At 43.0% G+C, this 24,663-nt stretch overlaps 1 protein-coding gene across 1 annotated transcript in view; it reads right to left on the bottom strand.

Annotated features, from left to right (window-relative positions):
• Positions 1-6,855: 6,855 nt before the first annotated feature.
• Positions 6,856-24,663, bottom strand: part of LOC143274675 (rabphilin-3A-like) — a 185,828-nt gene continuing 168,020 nt past the window's right edge. Inside the window, exons 11-17 of the mRNA XM_076578553.1 lie at positions 20,622-20,731; positions 19,648-19,771; positions 18,579-18,733; positions 16,511-16,592; positions 11,483-11,579; positions 9,479-9,600; positions 6,856-7,182 (exon numbers count right to left, since the gene is read on the bottom strand). Of these exons, the coding sequence (XP_076434668.1) occupies positions 7,168-7,182; positions 9,479-9,600; positions 11,483-11,579; positions 16,511-16,592; positions 18,579-18,733; positions 19,648-19,771; positions 20,622-20,731 (705 nt within the window). The 3' untranslated portion in view covers positions 6,856-7,167. The remainder of the gene's footprint in view (positions 7,183-9,478; positions 9,601-11,482; positions 11,580-16,510; positions 16,593-18,578; positions 18,734-19,647; positions 19,772-20,621; positions 20,732-24,663) is intronic.

The raw sequence follows: 24,663 nt of genomic DNA, 5'->3' as shown, positions 1-24,663 counted from the left end.
CAGAAGAAAAACAATCAAAAACAAAGTTTAAAATATGAAACAGCAAAGTGAAATACCAACACATTTATATTCATTTGAAACAAAACTACAAATACCAATGACAATTATAACATCAATGAGATATATCAACACATTTTAGCTGTGAAGAAAACAGAAATAGATCATCTGATGTGAGGGATTTGGGTCAAGCCAGAAGACTCACAATAGCCGGGAAGAATAAAAGATCATATGTGTTGGAGCGCGTGTCGGTGTGTGGCATTGAATTGCGATATGTGTTGGAGTGTGTGTCGGTGTGTGGCATTAAATCATGATGTGTTAAGTGTGTGTCATTAAATCATGTGTTGGAGCGTGTGTCGGTGTGTGGCATCAAATCACGTGTTGGAGCGTGTGTCAGTGTGTGGCATTAAATCATGTGTTGGAGCGTGTGTCAGCGTGTGGCATTAAATCATGATATGTGTTGGAGCATGTGTCGGTGTGTGGCATTAAATCATGATGTGTTGGAGTGTGTGTTGGTGTGTGGCATTAAATCATATGTGTTGGAGCGTGTGTCGGTGTGTGGCATTAAATCATGATATGTGTTGGAGCGTGTGTCGGTGTGTGGCATTAAATCATGATGTGTTGGAGTGTGTGTCGGTGTGTAGCATTAAATCATGATATGTGTTGGAGCGTGTGTCGGTGTGAGGCATTAAATCATGATGTGTTGGAGCGTGTGTCGGTGTGTGGCATTAAATCATGATGTGTTGGAGCGTGTGTCGGTGTGTGGCATTAAATCATGATATGTGTTGGAGCGTGTGTCGGTGTGTGGCATTAAATCATGATATGTGTTGGAGCATGTGTCGGTGTGTGGTATTAAATCATATGTGTTGGAGCGTGTGTCGGTGTGTGGCATTAAATCATGATGTGTTGGAGTGTGTGTCAGCGTGTGGCATTAAATCATGATGTGTTGGAGTGTGTGTTGGTGTGTGGCATTAAATCATGATGTGTTGGAGTGTGTGTCAGTGTGTGGCATTAAATCATATGTGTTGGAGCGTGTGTCGGTGTGTGGCATTAAATCATGATATGTGTTGAAACGTGTGTCGGTGTGTGGTATTAAATCATGATGTGTTGGAGTGTGTGTCAGCGTGTGGCATTAAATCATGATTTGTTGGAGTGTGTGTTGGTGTGTGGCATTAAATCATGATATGTGTTGTGAGCGAGTGTCGGTGTGTGGCATTAAATCATGATATGTGTTGGAGCGTGTGTCAGCGTGTGGCATTAAATCATGATATGTGTTGGAGCATGAGCGTGTGTCGGTGTGTGGCATTAAATCATGATGTGTTGGAGTGTGTGTTGGTGTGTGGCATTAAATCATGATGTGTTGGAGTGTGTGTGGCATTAAATCATGATGTGTTGGAGTGTGTGTGGCATTAAATCATGATGTGTTGGAGTGTGTGTCGGTGTATGGCATTAAATCATGATGTGTTGGAGTGTGTGTTGGTGTGTGGCATTAAATCATGATGTGTTGGAGTGTGTGTCGGTGTGTGGCATTAAATCATGATGTGTTGGAGTGTGTGTCGGTGTGTGGCATTAAATCATGTGTTGGAGCGTGTGTCAGTGTGTGGCATTAAATCAGGTGTGTGGCATTAAATCATGTGTTGGAGCGTGTGTCAGTGTGTGGCATTAAATCATGTGTTGGAGCGTGTGTCAGCGTGTGGCATTAAATCATGATATGTGTTGGAGCATGTGTCGGTGTGTGGTATTAAATCATGATATGTGTTGGAGCGTGTGTCGGTGTGTGGCATTAAATCATGATGTGTTACAGCGTGTGTCGGTGTGTGGCATTAAATCACGATATGTGTTGGAGCGTGTGTCGGTGTGTGGCATTAAATCATGATATGTGTTGGAGCGTGTGTCGGTGTGTGGCATTAAATCATGATGTGTGTTGGAGCGTGTGTCGGTGTGTGGCATTAAATCATGATATGTGTTGGAGCGTGTGTCGGTGTGTGGCATTAAATCATGATATGTGTTGGAGCGTGTGTCGGTGTGTGGCATTAAATCATGATATGTGTTGGAGCGTGTGTCGGTGTGTGGCATTAAATCATGATATGTGTTGGAGCGTGTGTTGGTGTGTGGCATTAAATCACGATATGTGTTGGAGCGTGCGTCGGTGTGTGGCATTAAATCATGATGTGTGTTGGAGCGTGTGTCGGTGTGTGGCATTAAATCATGATGTGTTGGAGTGTGTGTTGGTGTGTGGCATTAAATCATGATGTGTTGGAGTGTGTGTTGGTGTGTGGCATTAAATCATGATGTGTTGGAGTGTGTGTGGCATTAAATCATGATATGTGTTGGAGCGTGTGTCGGTGTGTGGTATTAAATCATGATATGTGTTGGAGCGTGTGTCGGTGTGTGGCATTAAATCATGATGTGTTGGAGTGCGTGTCGGTGTGTGGCATTTGGGAGGAGGATGGCGAGGAAAGAAGGGTGGTGGTGGAGGGGTGTGTGGTGGGTGAGGGAGCCGGGTGGGACAAATTTCTTCACAACATTCACAATGTGGAATCTGGTCATGGCAGCAACTGATTGTAGAGCATGCTATGGTGTGGTATGATTTGGTATGGTATGGTATGGTGTGGAATGGTACGATTTGGTATGGTATGGTATGGAATGGTATGGCATGAATGGTACAGTATTATTTGGTATGGTATGGTATTGCATTGTACTGTTCTGTATGATATTTCATGACAACAGATTTCTTTGTGTGAAATTTCTCTGTGCCCTCTCTGGGGACAGCATGTTGCCACAGTGGTAGCACCACCCACTTTTTCTCTCCCATTTTGCTGTCTGTACAGTTGTTTTACTCTCCCAGTGGGTTTTTCCAGAGAACTGTGCAAGGGGCAACCCTTTGTTGCTGCGAGTTCCTTCACATTCTCCAAGTGCATGTTGCGCATGGGACCTCAGTTTGTCGTCTCATGTGAAAGACTGTATGTACTGATCTGTACTGGTTGTGGAATGATTGCTTTTTTTCGATGAACAGATTATTTCATCAGAGTGTAGCAACAGCTGAATAGTTAAAACTTCTGACTTTTCAGTCTGAGGGTTTATTTCAATCTTATCAAATTCCGATCATTTACTTTCATGTATCTTTCATTTATGATATTTCAACATATTTATTCATTTGTTTTTTTATTTAATTTGATTCAGTGTTATGTTTTACACAAGCTGATGGCAGGTTCTCAAGGCCTTACTGGTGCAATGGATTTAAACATAGGTCAGGTGTCTGTTCTGTATGCACACACACATAAAAGATCAGGCCTTACTGGTGCAATGGATTTAAACATAGGTCAGGTGTCTGTTCTGTCTGCACACACACATAAAAGATCAGGCCTTACTGGTGCAATGGATTGAAACATAGGTCAGGCGTTTGTTCTGTATGTACACACACATAAAAGATCAAACATGCACAGTTAAGATCCTGTACTCCATGTCAGTGTTTGGTGGGATATGGAAACACAAACACACATACCCAGCATGCACACCCAAGAAAATGGAGCATGCCTGCAGAGTTGAACACATACAGATGTTGACTGATAATCAGCACAGTTCACACAGAAACAGACATGAACAATGTAAACAATGTTATGTTGACTGATAATCAGCACAATTCACACAGAAACACACATGAACAATGTAAACAATGTTGACTGATAATCAGCACAGTTCACACAGAAACACACATGAACAATGTAAACAATGTTATGTTGACTGATAATCAGCACAATTCACACAGAAACAGACATGGACAATGTTAACAATGTTATGTTGACTGATAATCAGCACAGTTCACACAGAAACAGACATGGACAATGTTAACTGATAATCAGCACAGTTCACACAGAAACAGACATGGACAATGTTAACTGATAATCAGCACAGTTCACACAGAAAGAGACATGAACAATGTTAACAATGTTATGTTGACTGATAAGCAGCACAGTTTATACAGAAACAGACATGGACAATGTTATGTTGACTGATAATCAGCACAGTTCATACAGAAACAGACATGGACAATGTTAACAATGTTATGTTGACTGATAATCAGCACAGTTCACACAGAAACAGACATGGACAATGTTAACAATGTTATGTTGACTGATAAGCAGCACAGTTCATACAGAAACAGACATGGACAATGTTATGTTGACTGATAATCAGCACAATTCACACAGAAACAGACATGGACAATGTTAACAATGTTATGTTGACTGATAATCAGCACAGTTCACACAGAAACACACATGAACAATGTAAACAATGTTATGTTGACTGATAATCAGCACAGTTCACACAGAAACACACATGAACAATGTAAACAATGTTATGTTGACTGATAATCAGCACAGTTCACACAGAAAGAGACATGGACAATGTTATGTTGACTGATAATCAGCACAGTTCACACAGAAAGAGACATGAACAATGTTAACAATGTTATGTTGACTGATAATCAGCACAGTTCACACAGAAACAGACATGGACAATGTTAACAATGTTATGTTGACTGATAAGCAGCACAGTTCACACAGAAACAGACATGGACAATGTTATGTTGACTGATAATCAGCACAGTTCACACAGAAACAGACATGGTAATGTTAACAATGTTATGTTGACTGATAATCAGCACAGTTCACATAGAAACAGACATGGACAATGTTAACAATGTTATGTTGACTGATAAGCAGCACAGTTCACACAGAAACAGACATGACCAATGTTAACAATGTTATGTTGACTGGTAAGCAGCACAGTTCATACAGAAACAGACATGGACAATGTTAACAATGTTATGTTGACTGATAAGCAGCACAGTTCACACAGAAACAGACATGGACAATGTTAACAATGTTATGTTGACTGATAATCAGCACAGTTCACACAGAAACAGACATGAACAATGTAAACAATGTTATGTTGACTGATAATCAGCACAGTTCACACAGAAACAGACATGGACAATGTTAACAATGTTATGTTGACTGATAAGCAGCACAGTTCACACAGAAACAGACATGGACAATGTTATGTTGACTGATAATCAGCACAGTTCACACAGAAACAGACGTGGTAATGTTAACAATGTTATGTTGACTGATAATCAGCACAGTTCACATAGAAACAGACATGGACAATGTTAACAATGTTATGTTGACTGATAAGCAGCACAGTTCACACAGAAACAGACATGGACAATGTTATGTTGACTGATAATCAGCACAGTTCATACAGAAACAGACATGGACAATGTTAACAATGTTATGTTGACTGATAAGCAGCACAGTTCACACAGAAACAGACATGGACAATGTTAACAATGTTATGTTGACTGATAAGCAGCACAGTTCACACAGAAACAGACATGGACAATGTTAACAATGTTGACTGATAATCAGCACAGTTCACACAGAAAGAGACATGAACAATGTTAACAATGTTATGTTGACTGATAAGCAGCACAGTTCACACAGAAACAGACATGACCAATGTTAACAATGTTTTGTTGACTGATAATCAGCACAGTTCACACAGAAACAGACATGGACAATGTTAACAATGTTATGTTGACTGATAAGCAGCACAGTTCATACAGAAACAGACATGGACAATGTTATGTTGACCGATAATCAGCACAGTTCACACAGAAACAGACATGGACAATGTTAACAATGTTATGCTGACTGATAAGCAGCACAGTTCATACGGAAACAGACATGGACAATGTTATGTTGACTGATAATCAGCACAATTCACACAGAAACAGACATACACAATGTTAACAATGTTATGTTGACTGATAATCAGCACAGTTCACACAGAAACAGACATGACCAATGTTAACAATGTTATGTTGACTGATAAGCAGCACAGTTCACACAGAAACAGACATGGACAATGTTAACAATGTTATGTTGACTGATAAGCAGCACAGTTCACACAGAAACAGACATGGACAATGTTATGTTGACTGATAATCAGCACAGTTCACACAGAAACAGACGTGGTAATGTTAACAATGTTATGTTGACTGATAATCAGTACAGTTCACATAGAAACAGACATGGACAATGTTAACAATGTTATGTTGACTGATAAGCAGCACAGTTCACACAGAAACAGACATGGACAATGTTATGTTGACTGATAATCAGCACAGTTCACACAGAAACAGACGTGGTAATGTTAACAATGTTATGTTGACTGATAATCAGCACAGTTCACATAGAAACAGACATGGACAATGTTAACAACGTTATGTTGACTGATAATCAGCACAGTTCACACAGAAACAGACATGGACAATGTTAACAACGTTATGTTGACTGATAAGCAGCACAGTTCACATAGAAACAGACATGGACAATGTTAACAATGTTATGTTGACTGATAATACTAATAATGTGCAGTCTGATGAAGGTGAACGGTGGTGAACCATGGTGAACTGTCTGTAGTGAACTGTGGTACAGTTACTATAGTTAACTGGTAAACTGTAGTGAACTGTGGTGAACTATAGTAACAGAGGTAAACTGTAGTGAACTGTTGTGAGCTATGGTAACTGTGGTGAACCATGGTAAACTATGATGAACTGTCTGCAGTGAACTGTGGTGAACTATAGTAACTGGTAAACTGTAGTGAACTGTGGTGAACTATAGTAACAGTTGTAAACTGCAGTGAACTGTTGTGAACTATGGTAACTGTGGTGAACCATGGTGAACTGTCTGCAGTGAACTGTGATAACAGTGATAAACTGTAGTGAACTATAGTAACAGTGGTAAACTGTAGTAACAGTGGTAAACTGTGGTGAACTGTAGTAAACTGTAGTGACCTGTGGTAAAAGTGGTAAACTGTAGTGAACTGTGGTAACTGGAGGACTGTGGTGAACCATGGTGAACTGTGGTGAATTCTACAGAACTGTGGTGAACCATGGTGAATTCTACAGAACTGTGGTGAACCATGGTGAACTGTGGTAACGGTGGTGAACTGTAGTGAACTATTGTAAAAGTGGTAAACTGTAGTGAACTGTGGAGGACTGCGGTGAACCATGGGAAACTGTGGTCAACTTTATAGAACTGTGGTGAACTGTGGTGCAGCGTTCTCATCCTCTCTCTGTCTCCCTCAGCCTGTGTGGTTTCAGTACTCATCTGGCTGCAAACAAAATAATGATAATGTCATGCCTCACATTCTGCACTGCTGGAAAGGTGGTCATCAGAATAACAGTGTGTGTGTGTGTGTGTGTGTGTGTGTGTGTGTGTGTGTGTGTATGAATGCGTGTGTGTCATGTGTTAGCGTGTGGTGTGGTGTGGTGTGTGTGTGTGTGTGTGTGTGTGTGTGTGTGTGTGTGTGTACAATTATTTAACAAGAAATATCAAATCAAACACATGTGCACGTCACTGGTTTACAGCTGTACATTTCTGAGCACACTTTTCTTTCATTTTCCTTTCTTGTTATCTATCTATCAACATTCTTCTTATTATCATGACTATTATCATTATCACAATCAAGATCATCATCATCATTATTACCAGTACCGTTATCACTGCCATTTTCAAATTTTACTTTGTTTCAGTATTATCATTATCATTACTATCATTATTATTTTTGTTGGCCATTTTCTTTTCTTTTTTTTGTTGTTGATAGTATGCATAGTGTGTGTTTTTCTTTGCTGTTTTGTGGTATATATTTTTGTTTTCATAAAGCAGACGCGATGCAGTGCATTTGGATCAGTCACACACTCCTTGAAACTAAACCACCGTGCCCAGTTTTGCCACATCAATTCATGAATGGTAAACTGTCAGCAGACAGTCACTTCTTTTCTTTGCAGCTCATCTGTATGAGTGGATATATGTGTGAATGTGTGTCTTCATGTTTTATATTTATTTGCTTATTTATCATCATTGTTGTCTTATTTATTTATTTATTTATTTATTTATTATTATTATTATTTTATCATTATTTTCATTACTACTATCTTTTTTTTTCATCATAATTATTATTTATTTATTTATGTATGTACGCTTATATATACATATATATATATATTTTTTATATTATTATTATTTTTATTTTTTATTTTTTTATTTTTATTTTTTCTCAAGGCCTGACTAAGCGCGTTGGGTTACGCTGCTGGTCAGGCATCTGCTTGGCAGATGTGGTGTAGCGTATATGGATTTGTCCGAACGCAGTGACGCCTCCTTGAGCTACTGATACTGATACTGATACTGATCTGTATAACAGTTTTTCAGTTTCTCAAGGAGGTGTCACTGTCTTCAGACAAATCCATATACACTACACCATGTCTGCAAGGCAGACGGCTGACAGCAACATAACCCAACGCACTTAGTCAGGCCTTAAGTGCATGCTTATATGTATTTGTATACCTATCAGAGGAGGAAGGTGGCAAAATGGTTAAGGCGCTCAGATGAGGACAGGGAAATACATGAAGGTTACCAGGCGAGGACAGGGAAGTACATGAAGGTTACCAGGTGAGGACAGGGAAGTACACCATGGTTACCAGGTGAGGACAGGGAAGTACACCATGGTTACCAGGCGAGGACAGGGAAGTACACCATGGTTACCAGGTGAGGACAGGGAAGTACACCATGGTTACCAGGCGAGGACAGGGAAGTACACCATGGTTACCAGGCGAGGACAGGGAAGTACATGAAGGTTACCAGGCGAGGACAGGGAAGTACATGAAGGTTACCAGGCGAGGACAGGGAAGTACATGAAGGTTACCAGGCGAGGACAGGGAAGTACACCATGGTTACCAGGTGAGGACAGGGAAGTACATGAAGGTTACCAGGCGAGGACAGGGAAGTACACCAAGGTTACCAGGTGAGGACAGGGAAGTACATGAAGGTTACCAGGTGAGGACAGGGAAGTACATGACAGTTACCAGGTGAGGACAGGGAAGTACATGAAGGTTACCAGGTAACACAGGGAAGTACATGAAGGTTACCAGGCGAGGACAGGGAAGTACACGAAGGTTACCAGGCGAGGACAGGGAAGTACACCAAGGTTACCAGGCGAGGACAGGGAAGTACACGAAGGTTACCAGGCGAGGACAGGGAAGTACATGAAGGTTACCAGGTGAGGACAGGGAAATACATGAAGGTTACCAGGCGAGGACAGGGAAGTACATGAAGGTTACCAGGTGAGGACAGGGAAGTACACCAAGGTTACCAGGCGAGGACAGGGAAGTACACCATGGTTACCAGGTGAAGACAGGGAAGTACATGAAGGTTACCAGGCGAGGACAGGGAAGTACACCATGGTTACCAGGTGAGGACAGGGAAGTACACCATGGTTACCAGGTGAGGACAGGGAAGTACACCATGGTTACCAGGCGAGGACAGGGAAGCACATGAGGACAGGGAAGTATACCAAGCCACACACAGACACAGCACACACAACGGCCACAACACAACTACGATGTGTCCACCTCGGGCGTCAGTTCTGCCGACAGGATGTGCCAGCGACGGAACTCGCGGTCAGGGTTCCTCAGCGTCTCGAACCAGTGTTTGAGCCTCTCACCCTTGGCGTGAAGACCCAGCTGCACTCCCCCTGAAACACAACTCTCAACTCTGAATGGTTCAAAGAATGGGCCTCAGACCCATGTCACTGAGGGTGGTCACAAAGTCGTAGTTGCCACAGAAGGATGGTTTACTGCATGGGAACGCAAATTATGATCAGTGACTTTGTTACACTTAAAAACTTGTACATATACACATCCAAACCCTTATACATAAGTGTAAATAATATATGTACAGACAAGCAGACAAGCATGCACATAACACACACACACACACACAAGAGTCTCTTGTGCAAGCACCCCCCTCTGAAACAGTCAACATGAGGGGCAGTCAACAACCATAACAATCACAACAGTTCATTTATACAGCGTTTTCAATCCTCTCTGCGGATGTACAGTTTCACTCCCTCAAACTGGCTTTGTCGTGGGGGTGCTGCACTATATGATAGTCATTCATGTTTGACAATGACCATCAGAACAGCAGAGGAGGAAAATGCTGTCCCGACTATCTGGGCTAGAATCTGACAATGGTGGAGAGTGTCTTGCCCAAGTTACATCCCCACTCTCTCGGCCAAGAGGGTTTTTAGGACAGTCAGTGTTGGGGATGGTTCCCAAAGACTAACTAGCCCCTGCAGCACTAAGAACCAGTGCAGTCTTGCCTCCGAGTTTGAGAGTCACAGTCCTTCACAAAAGACTAAGCTGTAAATAACTTCCTACTGCAATGGAGAAACCATTGATCATACAGCTCTCACTTCGCTGTTGGCCCAGCTGTAAGCTTATGTCAATCTGTGATATAAACTGAGTGTTGGGTGGAATAACGATAAGGACAGTTCATTTATGCAGCACTTTCAATCCTCTCAACATGTACAGTTTCAGTTTCAGTTTCTCAAGGAGGCGCCACTGTGTTCAGATGAATCCACATACACTACCCAACATCTGCTAGGCAGACGCCTGACCAGCAGCATTACCCAATGTGCTTGACATATACATATATATTTGAGTGCCTATCTGCCACCTTGTTGTGTATAACAACATGTCAATCAGACACAAAACACACACTGTGCCACCTTGCTGTGTAGAACAACATGTCAATCAGACACAAAACACACTGTGCCACCTTACTATGTATAACAACATGTCAATCAGACACAAAACACACACTGTGCCACCTTGCTGTGTATAACAACATGTCAATCAGACACAAAACACACTGTGCCACCTTGCTGTGTATGACAACATGTCAATCAGACACAAAACACACACTGTGCCACCTTGCTGTGTATAACAACATGTCAATCAGACACAAAACACACGCTGTGCCACCTTGCTGTGTATAACAACATGTCAATCAGACACAAAACACACTGTGCCACCTTGCTGTGTATGACAACATGTCAATCAGACACAAAACACACGCTGTGCCACCTTGCTGTGTATAACAACATGTCAATCAGACACAAAACACACACTGTGTCACCTTGCTGTGTATAACAACATGTCAATCAGACACAAAACACACTGTGCCACCTTGCTGTGTATAACAACATGTCAATCAGACACAAAACACACGCTGTGCCACCTTGCTGTGTATAACAACATGTCAATCAGACACAAAACACATGCTGTGCCACCTTGCTGTGTATAACAACATGTCAATCAGACACAAAACACACACTGTGTCACCTTGCTGTGTATAACAGCATGTCAATCAGACACAACTTGTCAATCAGACACAAAACACACACTCACACATGCAGAGGACAAAACAGACAACAATGAACTGAGAACCACAGATTAACACAAACACACACATAGACACACAGACACTGACACACACACACACATAGACACTGACACACACTGACACACACCCACACATAGACCCAGACATACAAAGCTCAAGTGCCCACTGACCGACAAAGTCGTTGGCCTTGCCGATGTCCTTGTCCCACACGGTGACCTCCAGGGTCTTTTTGGCCAGTTCTCCGTGTCTGATGTCGTAGGTGAACTCCTGCCCACCACACACACCACAACACAATACCTACTGCTGTTAACATCAACATCAACCACTGGTGTTGACATGAACATCACCCACTGGTGTTGACATGAACATCACCCACTGGTGTTGACATGAACATCACCCACTGGTGTTGACATGAACATCACCCACTGGTGTTGCCATGAACATCACCCACTGGTGTTGACACGAACATCACCCACTGGTGTTGACATGAACATCAACCACTGGTGTTGCCATGAACATTACCCACTGGTGTTGCCATGAACATTACCCACTGGTGTTGCCATGAACATCACCCACTGGTGTTGACATGAACATCACCCACTGTCTTGACATGAACATCAACCACTGTCTTGACATGAACATCACCCACTGGTGTTGATATGAACATTACCCACTGGTGTTGACATGAACATTACCCACTGGTGTTGCCATGAACATCACCCACTGGTGTTGACACAAACATCACCCACTGGTGTTGACATGAACATCACCCACCGGTGTTGACATGAACATCACCCACTGGTGTTGACATGAACATCAACCACTGGTGTTGCCATGAACATTACCCACTGGTGTTGCCATGAACATCACCCACTGGTGTTGACATGAACGTAACCCACTGGTGTTGACATGAACGTAACCCACTGTCTTGACATGAACATCACCCACTGGTGTTGACACGAACATCACCCACCGGTGTTGACATGAACATCACCCACTGGTGTTGACATGAACATCACCCACTGGTGTTGCCATGAACATTACCCACTGGTGTTGACATGAACATTACCCACTGGTGTTGCCATGAACATCAACCACTGTCTTGACATGAACATCACCCACTGGTGTTGACACGAACATCAACCACAGGTGTTGACACGAACATCACCCACTGGTGTTGACACGAACATCAACCACTGGTGTTGACATGAACATCACCCACTGGTGTCAACATGAACATCACCCAATGGGTTTAAAATGAACATCAAGGTGTTACTATGAAGACCACCCACCGGTGTTAACATGAACATCAAGGTGTTACCATGAAGACCATCCACAGTGTTAACATGAACATCAAGGTGTTACCATGAAGACTACCCATTGGTGCTAACATGAACATCAAGGTGTTACCATGAAGACCACCCATTGGTGTTAACATGAACATCAAGGTGTTACCATGAAGACCACCCACTGGGTTAACATGAACATCAAGGTGTTACTATGAAGACCACCCACTGGTGTTAACATGAACATCAAGGTGTTACCATGAAGACCACCCACTGGGTTAACATGAACATCAAGGTGTTACCATGAAGACCACCCACTGGTGTTAACACCCATCAACATGAACCCATTACATGACATGCACACACTGACACCCACACCACACACACTGTCACCCACACCACCACCACACACACTGTCACCCACACCACCACCACACACACTGTCACCCACACCACCACCACACACACTGTCACTCACACCACACACACTGTCAACCCCCCCCACACACACTGTCAACCACACCACCACCACACACACTGTCACCCACACCACCACCACACACACTGTCACCCACACCACCACCACACACACTGTCACTCACACCACACACACTGTCACCCACACCACCACCACACACACTGTCACTCACACCACACACACTGTCAACCCCACACACACACTGTCACCCACACCACCACCACACACACTGTCACCCACACCACCACCACACACACTGTCACCCACACCACCACCACACACACTGTCACCCACACCACCACCACACACACTGTCAACCACACCACCACCACACACACTGTCACCCACACCACCACCACACACACTGTCACTCACACCACATACACTGTCACTCACACCACACACACTGTCAACCACACCACCACCACACACTGTCACTCACACCACACACACTGTCAACCACACCACCACCACACACATGTCACTCACACCACCACCACACACAATGTCAACCACACCACCACTCACTGACACGCACCGACTTTCACCCACCGACATCGACACAAAACATACTCACTGACATCCACGAACTGACAAACACACTGACACATGCATGCACAATGGCACCTCAAGGCAGGGACATCTCCCCTCCACACCCCACACCCCCACCCACAAAGTGCATTTGATCATCTGCATGAGTGTGGTTCAAGCACCAACAGGTGCACACATCTGCTGACCTGGCAGATTGGAAAAATCTCCAGCCTTGACACACCAGGTGCCATGACCAGGATTCAAATCCAGGACACTCAGATTGAAAGAAGATGAAGAATCCCCACACCTCAACACACCCATGAATGAAGAATCTCAACACAGCCCTCACTACCCCATGAATTGAGAATCCCCACACCTCAACACAGCCCTCACCACCCCATGAATGGAGAAGATGAAGAATCCCCACACCTCAACACAGCCCTCACCACCCCATGAATGAAGAATCCCCACACCTCAACACAGCCCTCACCACCCCATGAATGAGGAATCCCCACACCTCAACACAGCCCTCACCACCCCATGGATGAAGAATCCCCACACCTCAACACAGCCCTCACCACCCCCATGAATGAAGAATCCCCACACCTCAACACAGCCCTCACCACCCCATGAATGAAGAATCCCCACACCTCAACACAGCCCTCACCACCCCATGAATGAAGAATCCCCACACCTCAATACAGCCCTCAACACCCCATGAATGAAGAAGATGAAGAATCCCTACACCTCAACACAGCCCTCACCACCCCATGGATGAAGAATCCCCACACCTCAATACAGCCCTCAACACCCCATGAATGAAGAAGATGAAGAATCCCCACACCTCAACACAGCCCTCAACACCCCCATGGATGAAGAATCCCCACACCTCAACACAGCCCTCACCATCCCATGAATGAAGAATCCCAACACCTCAACACAGCCCTCACCATCCCATGAATGAAGAATCCCCACACCTCAACACAGCCCTCACCACCCCATGAATGAAGAATCCCCATACCTCAACACAGCCCTCATCATCCCATGAATGAAGAAGATGAAGAATCCCCACACCTCAACACAGCCCTCACCACCCCATGAATGAAGAATCCCCACACCTCAACACAGCCCTCACCACCCCCATGGATGAAGAATCCCCATACCTCAACACAGCCCTCATCATCCCATGAATGAAGAAGATGAGGAATCCCCACACCTCAACACAGCCCTCACCACCCCATGAATGAAGAATCCCCACACCTCAACACAGCCCTCACCACCCCATGAATGAAGAATCCCCATACCTCAACACAGCCCTCATTATCCCATGAATGAAGAAGATGAGGAATCCCCACACCTCAACACAACCCTCACCACCCCATGAATGAAGAACCCCACACCTCAACACAGCCCTCATCATCCCATAAATGAAGAAGATGAGGAATCCCCACACCTCAACACAGCCCTCACCACCCCATGAATGAAGAATCCCCACACCTCAACACAGCCCTCACCACCCCATGGATGAAGAATCCCCACACCTCAACACAGCCCTCACCACCCCATGAATGAAGAATCCCCACACCTCAACACAGCCCTCACCACCCCATGGATGAAGAATCCCCACACCTCAACACAACCCTCACCACCCCATGAATTGAGAATCCCCACACCTCAACACAGCCCTCACCACCCCATGAATGAAGAATCCCAACACCTCAACACAGCCCTCATCATCCCATGAATGAAGAAGATGAGGAATCCCCACACCTCAACACAGCCCTCACCACCCCATGAATGAAGAATCCCCACACCTCAACACAGCCCTCACCACCCCCATGGATGAAGAATCCCCATACCTCAACACAGCCCTCATCATCCCATGAATGAAGAAGATGAGGAATCCCCACACCTCAACACAGCCCTCACCACCCCATGAATGAAGAATCCCCACACCTCAACACAGCCCTCACCATCCCATGAATGAAGAATCCCCATACCTCAACACAGCCCTCATTATCCCATGAATGAAGAAGATGAGGAATCCCCACACCTCAACACAACCCTCACCACCCCATGAATGAAGAACCCCACACCTCAACACAGCCCTCATCATCCCATAAATGAAGAAGATGAGGAATCCCCACACCTCAACACAGCCCTCACCACCCCATGAATGAAGAATCCCCACACCTCAACACAGCCCTCACCACCCCATGGATGAAGAATCCCCACACCTCAACACAGCCCTCACCACCCCATGAATGAAGAATCCCCACACCTCAACACAGCCCTCACCACCCCATGGATGAAGAATCCCCACACCTCAACACAACCCTCACCACCCCATGAATTGAGAATCCCCACACCTCAACACAGCCCTCACCACCCCATGAATGAAGAATCCCAACACCTCAACACAGCCCTCAACACACCCATGGATGAAGAATCCCCACACCTCAACACAACTCTCACCATCCCATGAATGAAGAATCCCCACACCTCAACACAGCCCTCACCACCCCATGAATGAAGAATCCCAACACCTCAACACAGCCCTCATCACCCCATGAATGAAGAATCCCAACACCTCAACACAGCCCTCAACACACCCATGAATGAAGAATCCCCACACCTCAACACAGCCCTCACCACCCCATGAATGAAGAATCCCCACACCTCAACACAGCCCTCACCACCCCATGAATGAAGAATCCCCACACCTCAACACAGCCCTCACCACCCCATGAATGAAGAATCCCCACACCTCAACACAGCCCTCACCACCCCATGAATGGAGAAGATGAAGAATCCCCACACCTCAACACAGCCCTCACCACCCTATGAATGAAGAATCCCCATACCTCAACACAGCCCTCAACACCTCCTGAATGTTTTCTGACCTCATTGTATTCAGGGTTCAGGGTCCTCTTCTTCACTGTTGTCTTGAACTTGGACTTCTTGTCTTTGTCTGGCTTCAGGTACCTGGGGGGGTACGACAGGAAAACAAAGCATCAACAATGAAAAGATATTTATATAAATATAAATATAGTAGTTTTTTTCTGTCAGAATACTGTGTTTGCATGTTGCTATTTTCTTTTTTCCGTGCTTCGTCCATTTTGTTCCCCCTCCCCTACCCATGCATGTATTTATTTGAATTCATATATGTTATCAAAAAGAAGAAAAAAAGTGTGTGTGTGTGTGTGTGTGTGTGCATGCACGCGCATGTGTGTGTGTGCGTGCGTGAGTGCGTGCGTGCATGCGTGTGTGTGGTTATAACAAATATTTGTTTCAAAAGAAAACCTTTTTTTTTTCAAGATATTTTGAAAGTTTTATGAAAACACTTTATATGCAACTAAAAAGAAAGAAAGATGGAAAAGAAACAAACAGGCACAAGTACAGCCATATTCATACACATAAACCCAGCATCTCTGACAATGACCCTCAATTTTTCATCCATGGCTTCAATTACATAAATCAAGTACAAACATAACCATGCACAATACACAAAATCAAATAAAAAGCAGCATGTAAAAAAAATTAAAACAAAACAAAACAAAAAAACACACACACACACAAAAAGAAACATACATACTGGAAGGTGAAGAAACAAGCAATGCAGAAAATAAGAAAGAAAAAGGACTGGGTGAAAGAAAGAACAGGAAAAAGAAACAGAAAAAAAAAGAGCAGCAGAAAAGACAAAATTTCTGGCACATAATTTCAAGAAGATGGGAATACTGTTTATTACCTGAAAGTACCATGGCATCCCAACATGGGGAAAAGCAAGGCATCTACTACTTGTTCAAAACAACACCTATTTCCCACTACAATGATCTCAGCAAAAATACGTACGTTTCAAAATTCTACGTATCGTGTCACTCATGCATGCGTGTGTTTGAATGTACTCATATACACTGCTACAGTTTCCCATATTGTACTGAGCATGTACTTTCGGTGCACTGTCTTGTCACAGTTTATAATGCTTCTCACCAAGTTAGACTGACATGTTTTGATGGATGATGTAACGTACTGTAATGTATTCTTACTGGACCTTTTGAACTGTAAAGTGCTTGGAGCAAGATTTGATTAGGTGCTACATAAATAAACTTATCATTATCATTGTCTCTATCATTATCTTCTTCTTCTTTGATCATCAGCTGCAACTCCCATGTTCACTCTATTCTATGAGTAGGCTTTTACGTGTATGACCTTTTATACCCGCCATGTAGTCAACTATGCTCTGTTTTTGGAGGTGTGCATGCTGGGTATGTTCTTGTTTCCATAACCCACCGAACACTGGCACGAATTACAGGATCTTTGACATGTGTATTTGATGTTCTGCATGCCTATACACATGAAGGGGGTTCAGGCATAAGCAGGTCTGCACATATGATGACCTGGGAGACTGGAAAAATCTCCACCCTTTACCCACCAGATGCACCAAAACAGGGGATGGAACTCGGGGAAAATCAGGCAAGGATCGAGCCCTCTAACTATTTGGCCTCTGCTTCCATCATTATCATTATTACTGTCGTTATGATGATGATGATTGTTAACTCACACTTTGGTGTAAGGGTCAGAGTAGCCATTGGTGTCCATGGCAACAAACTCAGTATCATTATGATGATGATGATGATGAAGATGATTAACTCACGTTTTGACGTAATGGTCAGAGTAGACATTGGTGTCAATGGTGACAAACTCAGTGTCATGACGATGATGATGATGATGAACTTACATTTTAACATTAGGCTCAGAGTAGTCTTTGCTGTCCTTGGCAATAAAGTCAGTATCATCATTATGATGATGATGATGATGATGATGATGATAATGATGATGATAATGATGATGATGATTATTATTAACTTACACTTTAACATTAGGCTCAGAGTAGTCTTTGCTGTCCTTGGCAATAAAGTCAGTATCAACATGATGATGATGATGATGATGATGATGATATTATTAGCTCACACTTTGACGTAAGGGTCAGAGTAGCCATTGGTGTCCATGGCAACAAGCTGGGCACAGCGGACGACGCGGACAGACAGACACTGCTTGGTGGTGGAGAACCTCAGTGACAGCAGGATCTTTCCCCGGATGGAGATCAGGTCGTCGTCCTTCTCCAGCTGTCACCAAGACAGCAACAAAGAGAGGTCACTCTCTCCATTCACAAGGTACACAACTTCCAAGTAAATGCTGCTTAGGCTACCAGTTCAGCTAGCACACAGGTACACTGGAACAAACCCAGACACTTCCTCAGAAAGGGAGTTGTGGCTTTGTCCTTATACCCATATATCTATAACTTCTGTGTCACCAACACCCACAGTGTTGAACTGTGTTCCTTGTATTGTCCTGTGTTGCATTACATTGCACTGAATTGTATTGCACTGTACTGCATTTTATTGTTTACTCTACTCAACTGGATTGTTCTGTAATGTGTTGTTTTGCATCATGTTGTACCGTTTTGTATTGCATTGCATTGTAAATGTTGTACTGCATTCCATCGCATTACATTGCGTTGTATTGTGCTTTCCTGTACTGTGCTGTACTGTATTATATTGAATTGCATTGTATTGTATTGCACAGCACTGCATTGTGTTACTTCTTGTCACACCAGATGTCTCTGTGTGAAATTCAGACTGCTCTCCCCAGGTTGAGAGGTATGCTGTTACAGTGCAGCACCACCCATATTTTCTTTCTGTTTTACCTGTCTGCAAGTGTAGGGAAACTTGTTTAACTAGCCCTCACTCACGTCCTTCAAGACAAATCTCAATCATTCCTGTTCAAGCAGTGTCTACACAATTAAGACACTCCATTCTATATCTGTATTCTATCTGCAACTATTTCTAGGTAATGTGTGTGTGTGCTGTTGTGTGTAAGTTTGTATGTGTGTGTGTGTGTGTGCACGCATGCGTGTGCATGCACTTGCATGTGTAGTGTGTGTCGGTACACATGTGTGTGTGTGCGTATGTGCACGTTCTTTGTGTCTGTCATGTATAAATGTACCAGTCGTTTTCTTCTCAACTGGTTCCCGACTGACCGGGAGTTGTTTCTCCAGACAGACGTTGAAGTGTTTGGTCTGATGGGCCTTCAGCCTCTTCAGCGGCACCCGGGTCTCTCCCATGAAGTCAAACCCAAAGGCGTCTTCATCCAGGACTGACAACCTGGTGTATGTAACATTAACAAGAACAATAACTGTTATGACAGGTTGGGTAGGGGCCATCTTCTCACCATATCAGTCCAAGCTTCCAGTATTTTCAAAGTCTTTTATTCAAGACGGGGAACGTGATGAAAGGGCACAGGAAAGTGAGGGGTTAAAGGCCAAAGGACTGGAACTACTCGTACAAGAAAAAGAAAAAAAAATACCCTGTATACAAAAACAACAAAGATTCAGGTATGTCTATCAAAGTTCATTCACTCACTCACTCCAGACATCACTTTACCAAAGACTACACATTAATCCACAATTGCTTTCAGATGAATAAGCAAAAAGACTAAAATATCCCATTAATCAAATTGAACAATCACTATCAACTATTTGGATTCTCAATTCTGAAATAGTTTAACTTCTTAAAGATGAATATAAATTCCAGAAACTTCTCTACATGAGTTGAGGTTGCATTTCATTCAAGATTAAACTAGACTATTTGAAATACTTCATTACAAATCTGTTCAAGTGCATTATATCTAAACTCTCACAGAATAGTATGAATAAGGAAATATAAATGGTATCAACATTTTGGATTCTCTCACAGAACAGTATGAATAAGGAAATACAAATAGTATTAACATTTTGGATTCTCTCACATAATAGTATGAATAAGGAAACACAAATAGTATTCTCTCACAGAATAGTATGAATAAGAATAAAGAAACACAAATAGTATTCTCTCACAGAATAGTATGAATAAGAAAATACAAACAGTATTAACGTTTTGGATTCCATTTCTAGCATTGAGGTGGTGGAAGATCAGGGGATACTAATTATGATGCTGATGGAAACTGAACCTGTACCTCAAGGTCTTTTTCAGCACATCATCCTCCGTGACTCCGTAGTAGGTCAGCGATTCGTTCCATTCCGGGTTCAGCGTCTTGTGGATCGTCTTTGTGCGCAGCTTGGTCGACTGAAACACATTTTCAGTTTCAGGTTCAAGAAGTGCCAAAGTGTGTGGACCGATCCATATATGCTATACCACATCTGCTGAAAACCCCCCACCCAAAACAAAAAAAACAAAAAAACCCCAAAACTCCCCAAACCCCCAACAATGACCATACTAAAAACCAACCCTAGATGCCTGACACATGCATAAACCAAACACAGGCCTAGAGAGTAAGAAGCACAAATGCACTGAGTTTCAGGAAAAACCAACAAAAGTTACTGGCCTTTAATTCTATTATCACAAGCAGCAGAGCTCAGAATTTCTTTCAAAGTGTATTTCTGGCAGAGTTTTTACTGGCTAATTAAAGCCTCTGCATACACACAATAATAATATGCAGCATCTTTATAGAACTGTCTTTGGCTATCTATGCTGCGGTCATAACAGATGAATGAAAAACATCACATTTATAAAAGACCCATCAATCAGCACACTCTCCTGGAAGAATTTCAGAATAAAATATGGACATTTTTCAAATAAAGAAAGTGTATGGTTAGTACAAATATTCCAATAAATCATACATGTTTATATACATGTCCACCATACTCACACACATCTGCTGCAAGTACATACACACCTGCATTATTACGAATAATCTGAAACATCATATGCAGACGAAAGTGATAAAGGGTACAGACAAGAGATGCGCCCCTGCAGCTAAAAGAAAGACAAAAAGGAAAAAAAAAGGATAAAACTGAAAAGTGTCAGATCAAACTGTACAATGTAACATGGAACATCCCCATAGGTATGTCAAGACTGAACCATGGCAATGCAGACAGGGTGAATAAATCTGTGACAAAACACGTTAAGGATCGTGTATAAATCCCTGACAAAACATGTTAAGGATCATGTATAAATCCCTGACAAAACATGTTAAGGATCATGTATAAACCCATGACAAAACATGTTAAGGATCATGTATAAATCCCTGACAAAACATGTTAAGGATCATGCATAAATCCATTTCAATGAAATAACTGAGTCAAGGGAATGCTTCAAAATGTCTGCATTCATGATCACCAATAAATAAATAAAAAAAAACGTATGCGCTAAGTGAGTTACAGGAACATGGATCTACCCAGCATACACTGGGTCCAGCAAAATGAAGCGTAGCTCCCAGAATGGTGGTGGGGAGGGGTTGAGGGGGAGGGGAGAAAAATGAAGCGTAGCTCCCAGAATGGTGGTGGGGAGGGGTTGAGGGGGAGGGGAGAAAAATGAAGCGTAGCTCCCAGAATGGTGGTGGGGAGGGGTTGAGGGGGAGGGGAGAAAAATGAAGCGTAGCTCCCAGAATGGTGGTGGGGAGGGGTTGAGGGGGAGGGGAGAAAAATGCTACATACATCGACGCCCCCTCCGAGTTAAAATTGCAAGTAGGAAGCTTCTCCTGAATTAATTTTTTGAAATTCTTCTAATAAACTGTTTTTGTTTTCTTTGAGACATGAATCTTTCTAGTTGGGACTCTGTCGCACGAACACTCTTAGTAGTACTATGTTTGCTTAGCAGAAAAGATTTTCTGAAGCAGAGAGGTGGCCGTGTGGCAATGTGCCTGGATTTTCTGAAGCAGAGAGGTGGCCGTGTGGCAATGTGCATGATGAGAAAGCCAGTGTCCCTGGGTTCCAGTTCCATATGTGGACAAGGCTTTTTACTCCCCCACCTCCTCACCATTAGACCTCCAGTGGTGCTCTGAATGTTTATCTTTCAGATGAGAAGTAAACTAACAGTCCTGTGTGCAGCATGAATTTAGAACAGGTAAAAGAACCCACTGCAACAAAAGGGTTGTTGTCCCTGGCAAAATTGTGGACAAAAATCCACTTTGTTAGAATAACAAAATACACTTACAGACAGAAGAAAACAACCACACCCAATGAAATATGGGCTATATAGTGCTGCATAGAGGGAACATGCTCTCCTCACCAAGAGTAGCCTTAATTTCACTCAGAGAAATCTGTTGTGACAAAAGTTACTGCACTACACTATACTTAACTACAACATAAGTCTAACAAATTTAACTAGGATTTTTTTTTTATTAGATTTATTTCTGCCCAATAATCTGCACCATTTCAGTGGCATTGCTCTCAAGCCGCTTTTTCTGAGTCCCCCCAAAACAGCCACACCCTACAGGGTACCACCCATGTTAGGTCAGGTTGTCAGGAGGCCACACACCAGAGGAGACCCTGCACTGCTGCTGAGTCACTTTGGTGATGTTCATGCTTTGCCACAAGGTTGTGTGCGGATGTGTCTTCACATGATCTCAAGACCAGAGGAAGTTTCCAGGTTTGTTTCTCCACCTGTGTTATCCCCATTCATACAAGCTGATGCACGCAGCTCTGCCTTTAAGCCAGGTGTCTTTTACTGAAAATCACCTGACTTGAGTTAAACTTCTTCACAAGATTCTCTGTATAATTGTGGTTGTTATCAAAGTATTTAAATGTTCTTGTGATTCTAATGCCATATATTGGGTGTCCCCCCCAAAAGTGAACTTTTCTCAGTGATAGAGAAACCGAATTTACTGAAAATTTTCACACAGTAATCTTAGGGTATCATCAACAAATTTGCAAAATATCTAAAAGTTCGGATGCAAATTATGCGAGTATTGTCAAATTCAAAACAGCATGTCAAAAAATCCAGTATCAGGGGAAAACTCACTTATTTCAGTTCATGCTCAATGTGGCCTCCATGTTCCTCCACGACAAAACAAAGCCGTTTCTTCCAAGCAGAAATGCTTTTACATATTTCTTCCACCGATATCTCCTCCCATGACACAGTTATCCTGTCCTTTAATGCCTGCTCGGTCAATTTGTCTCTCACTCCCCCGGTAAACTTTCTCCTTCAGAGAGTCCCATATGGCATAATCCACTGGGTTACAGTCAGGACTTTGTGGAGGCCATTCATCCTTCTTGATGAATTCTGGTGTAGTCTCCTCCAGATGGGCCTGGGTTACCCTACTTGTGTGTGAAGGAGCCCCATCTTGCTGAAACACGTAATTGTTTCTAGAATAAAGACGCCTACAATCCGGGAGAAGATTGTCATCCAATAACTGAATGTAGCTTTCACTATTAACCTTGGCTCTATCAATGTCAATAAAATGAATGTTTGTTTTTCCTTTCCAGGATACTACAGCTGAAACCATTATCTTTTTTGAAAATCTAGAAGTCTCATGATAGAGGTGAGATGACTGAATTTCTTGTTTCCATTTCCCATAAACGCGATTGTTTTGGCGATTTTTAGCGATCTCTAACGTAAAGTCTTCCTCATCTGTGAAAATGATCCTTTTCACATCAGTGGCTGAGTAGCAGTTATTCAAGTTACGGCAGTGAGTTCTTCTTTTCCCTCTTGACATTTTGGTCCCTCCTTGATACCCATATCCTCTTGAAGGGCTTCAGCTCCAGTTCTTTCACCGTTCTTTGCACGGAAGACTTGCTCACTTGTAAATTGCTTGCAACTTCTCTAAGAGATTTGTGGGTCCCTGGGTTCTCCTCCTGGGATTGAATCAGTTCCACAACACGGTCCTTTTTCTCCTCCGAACATGCAGTCATGGGTCTCCCACTGCCAGTTTTTCGTGCTACTGACCCTGTAGTGTGTATTTTAGCGATAAGTCTATTTACAGTGACATGACTCCACCCCTTGCCTGGAAATTCCTTTATGATCCTTCTTCCACCCCAGCCTTTCTCCTTGAAACAGTTTTTCAATGGTAACCTTATCACTTTCACTCAAAGGCATGGTTGATCCTTCCAAACTGAAACTTTGGACAGAACTGATTTTGGATACAGACGACAATAAAAAAATCAAAAAAATCAATAGACTTGACACCCAGACAGGCTATTTTTAGACTGACACTGATTGACAGATTCAAAAACCTGGCATCTGGCATGAACATGATGGTCATATTGCACAGCTCTGAT

This window comes from Babylonia areolata, chromosome 29 (assembly GCF_041734735.1).
Source record: "Babylonia areolata isolate BAREFJ2019XMU chromosome 29, ASM4173473v1, whole genome shotgun sequence".
Classification (NCBI taxonomy): Eukaryota; Metazoa; Mollusca; class Gastropoda; order Neogastropoda; family Buccinidae; genus Babylonia; species Babylonia areolata.
The sequence above is the reverse complement of the archived record's forward strand: the minus strand, read 5'-3'. Positions and strand labels throughout refer to the sequence as shown.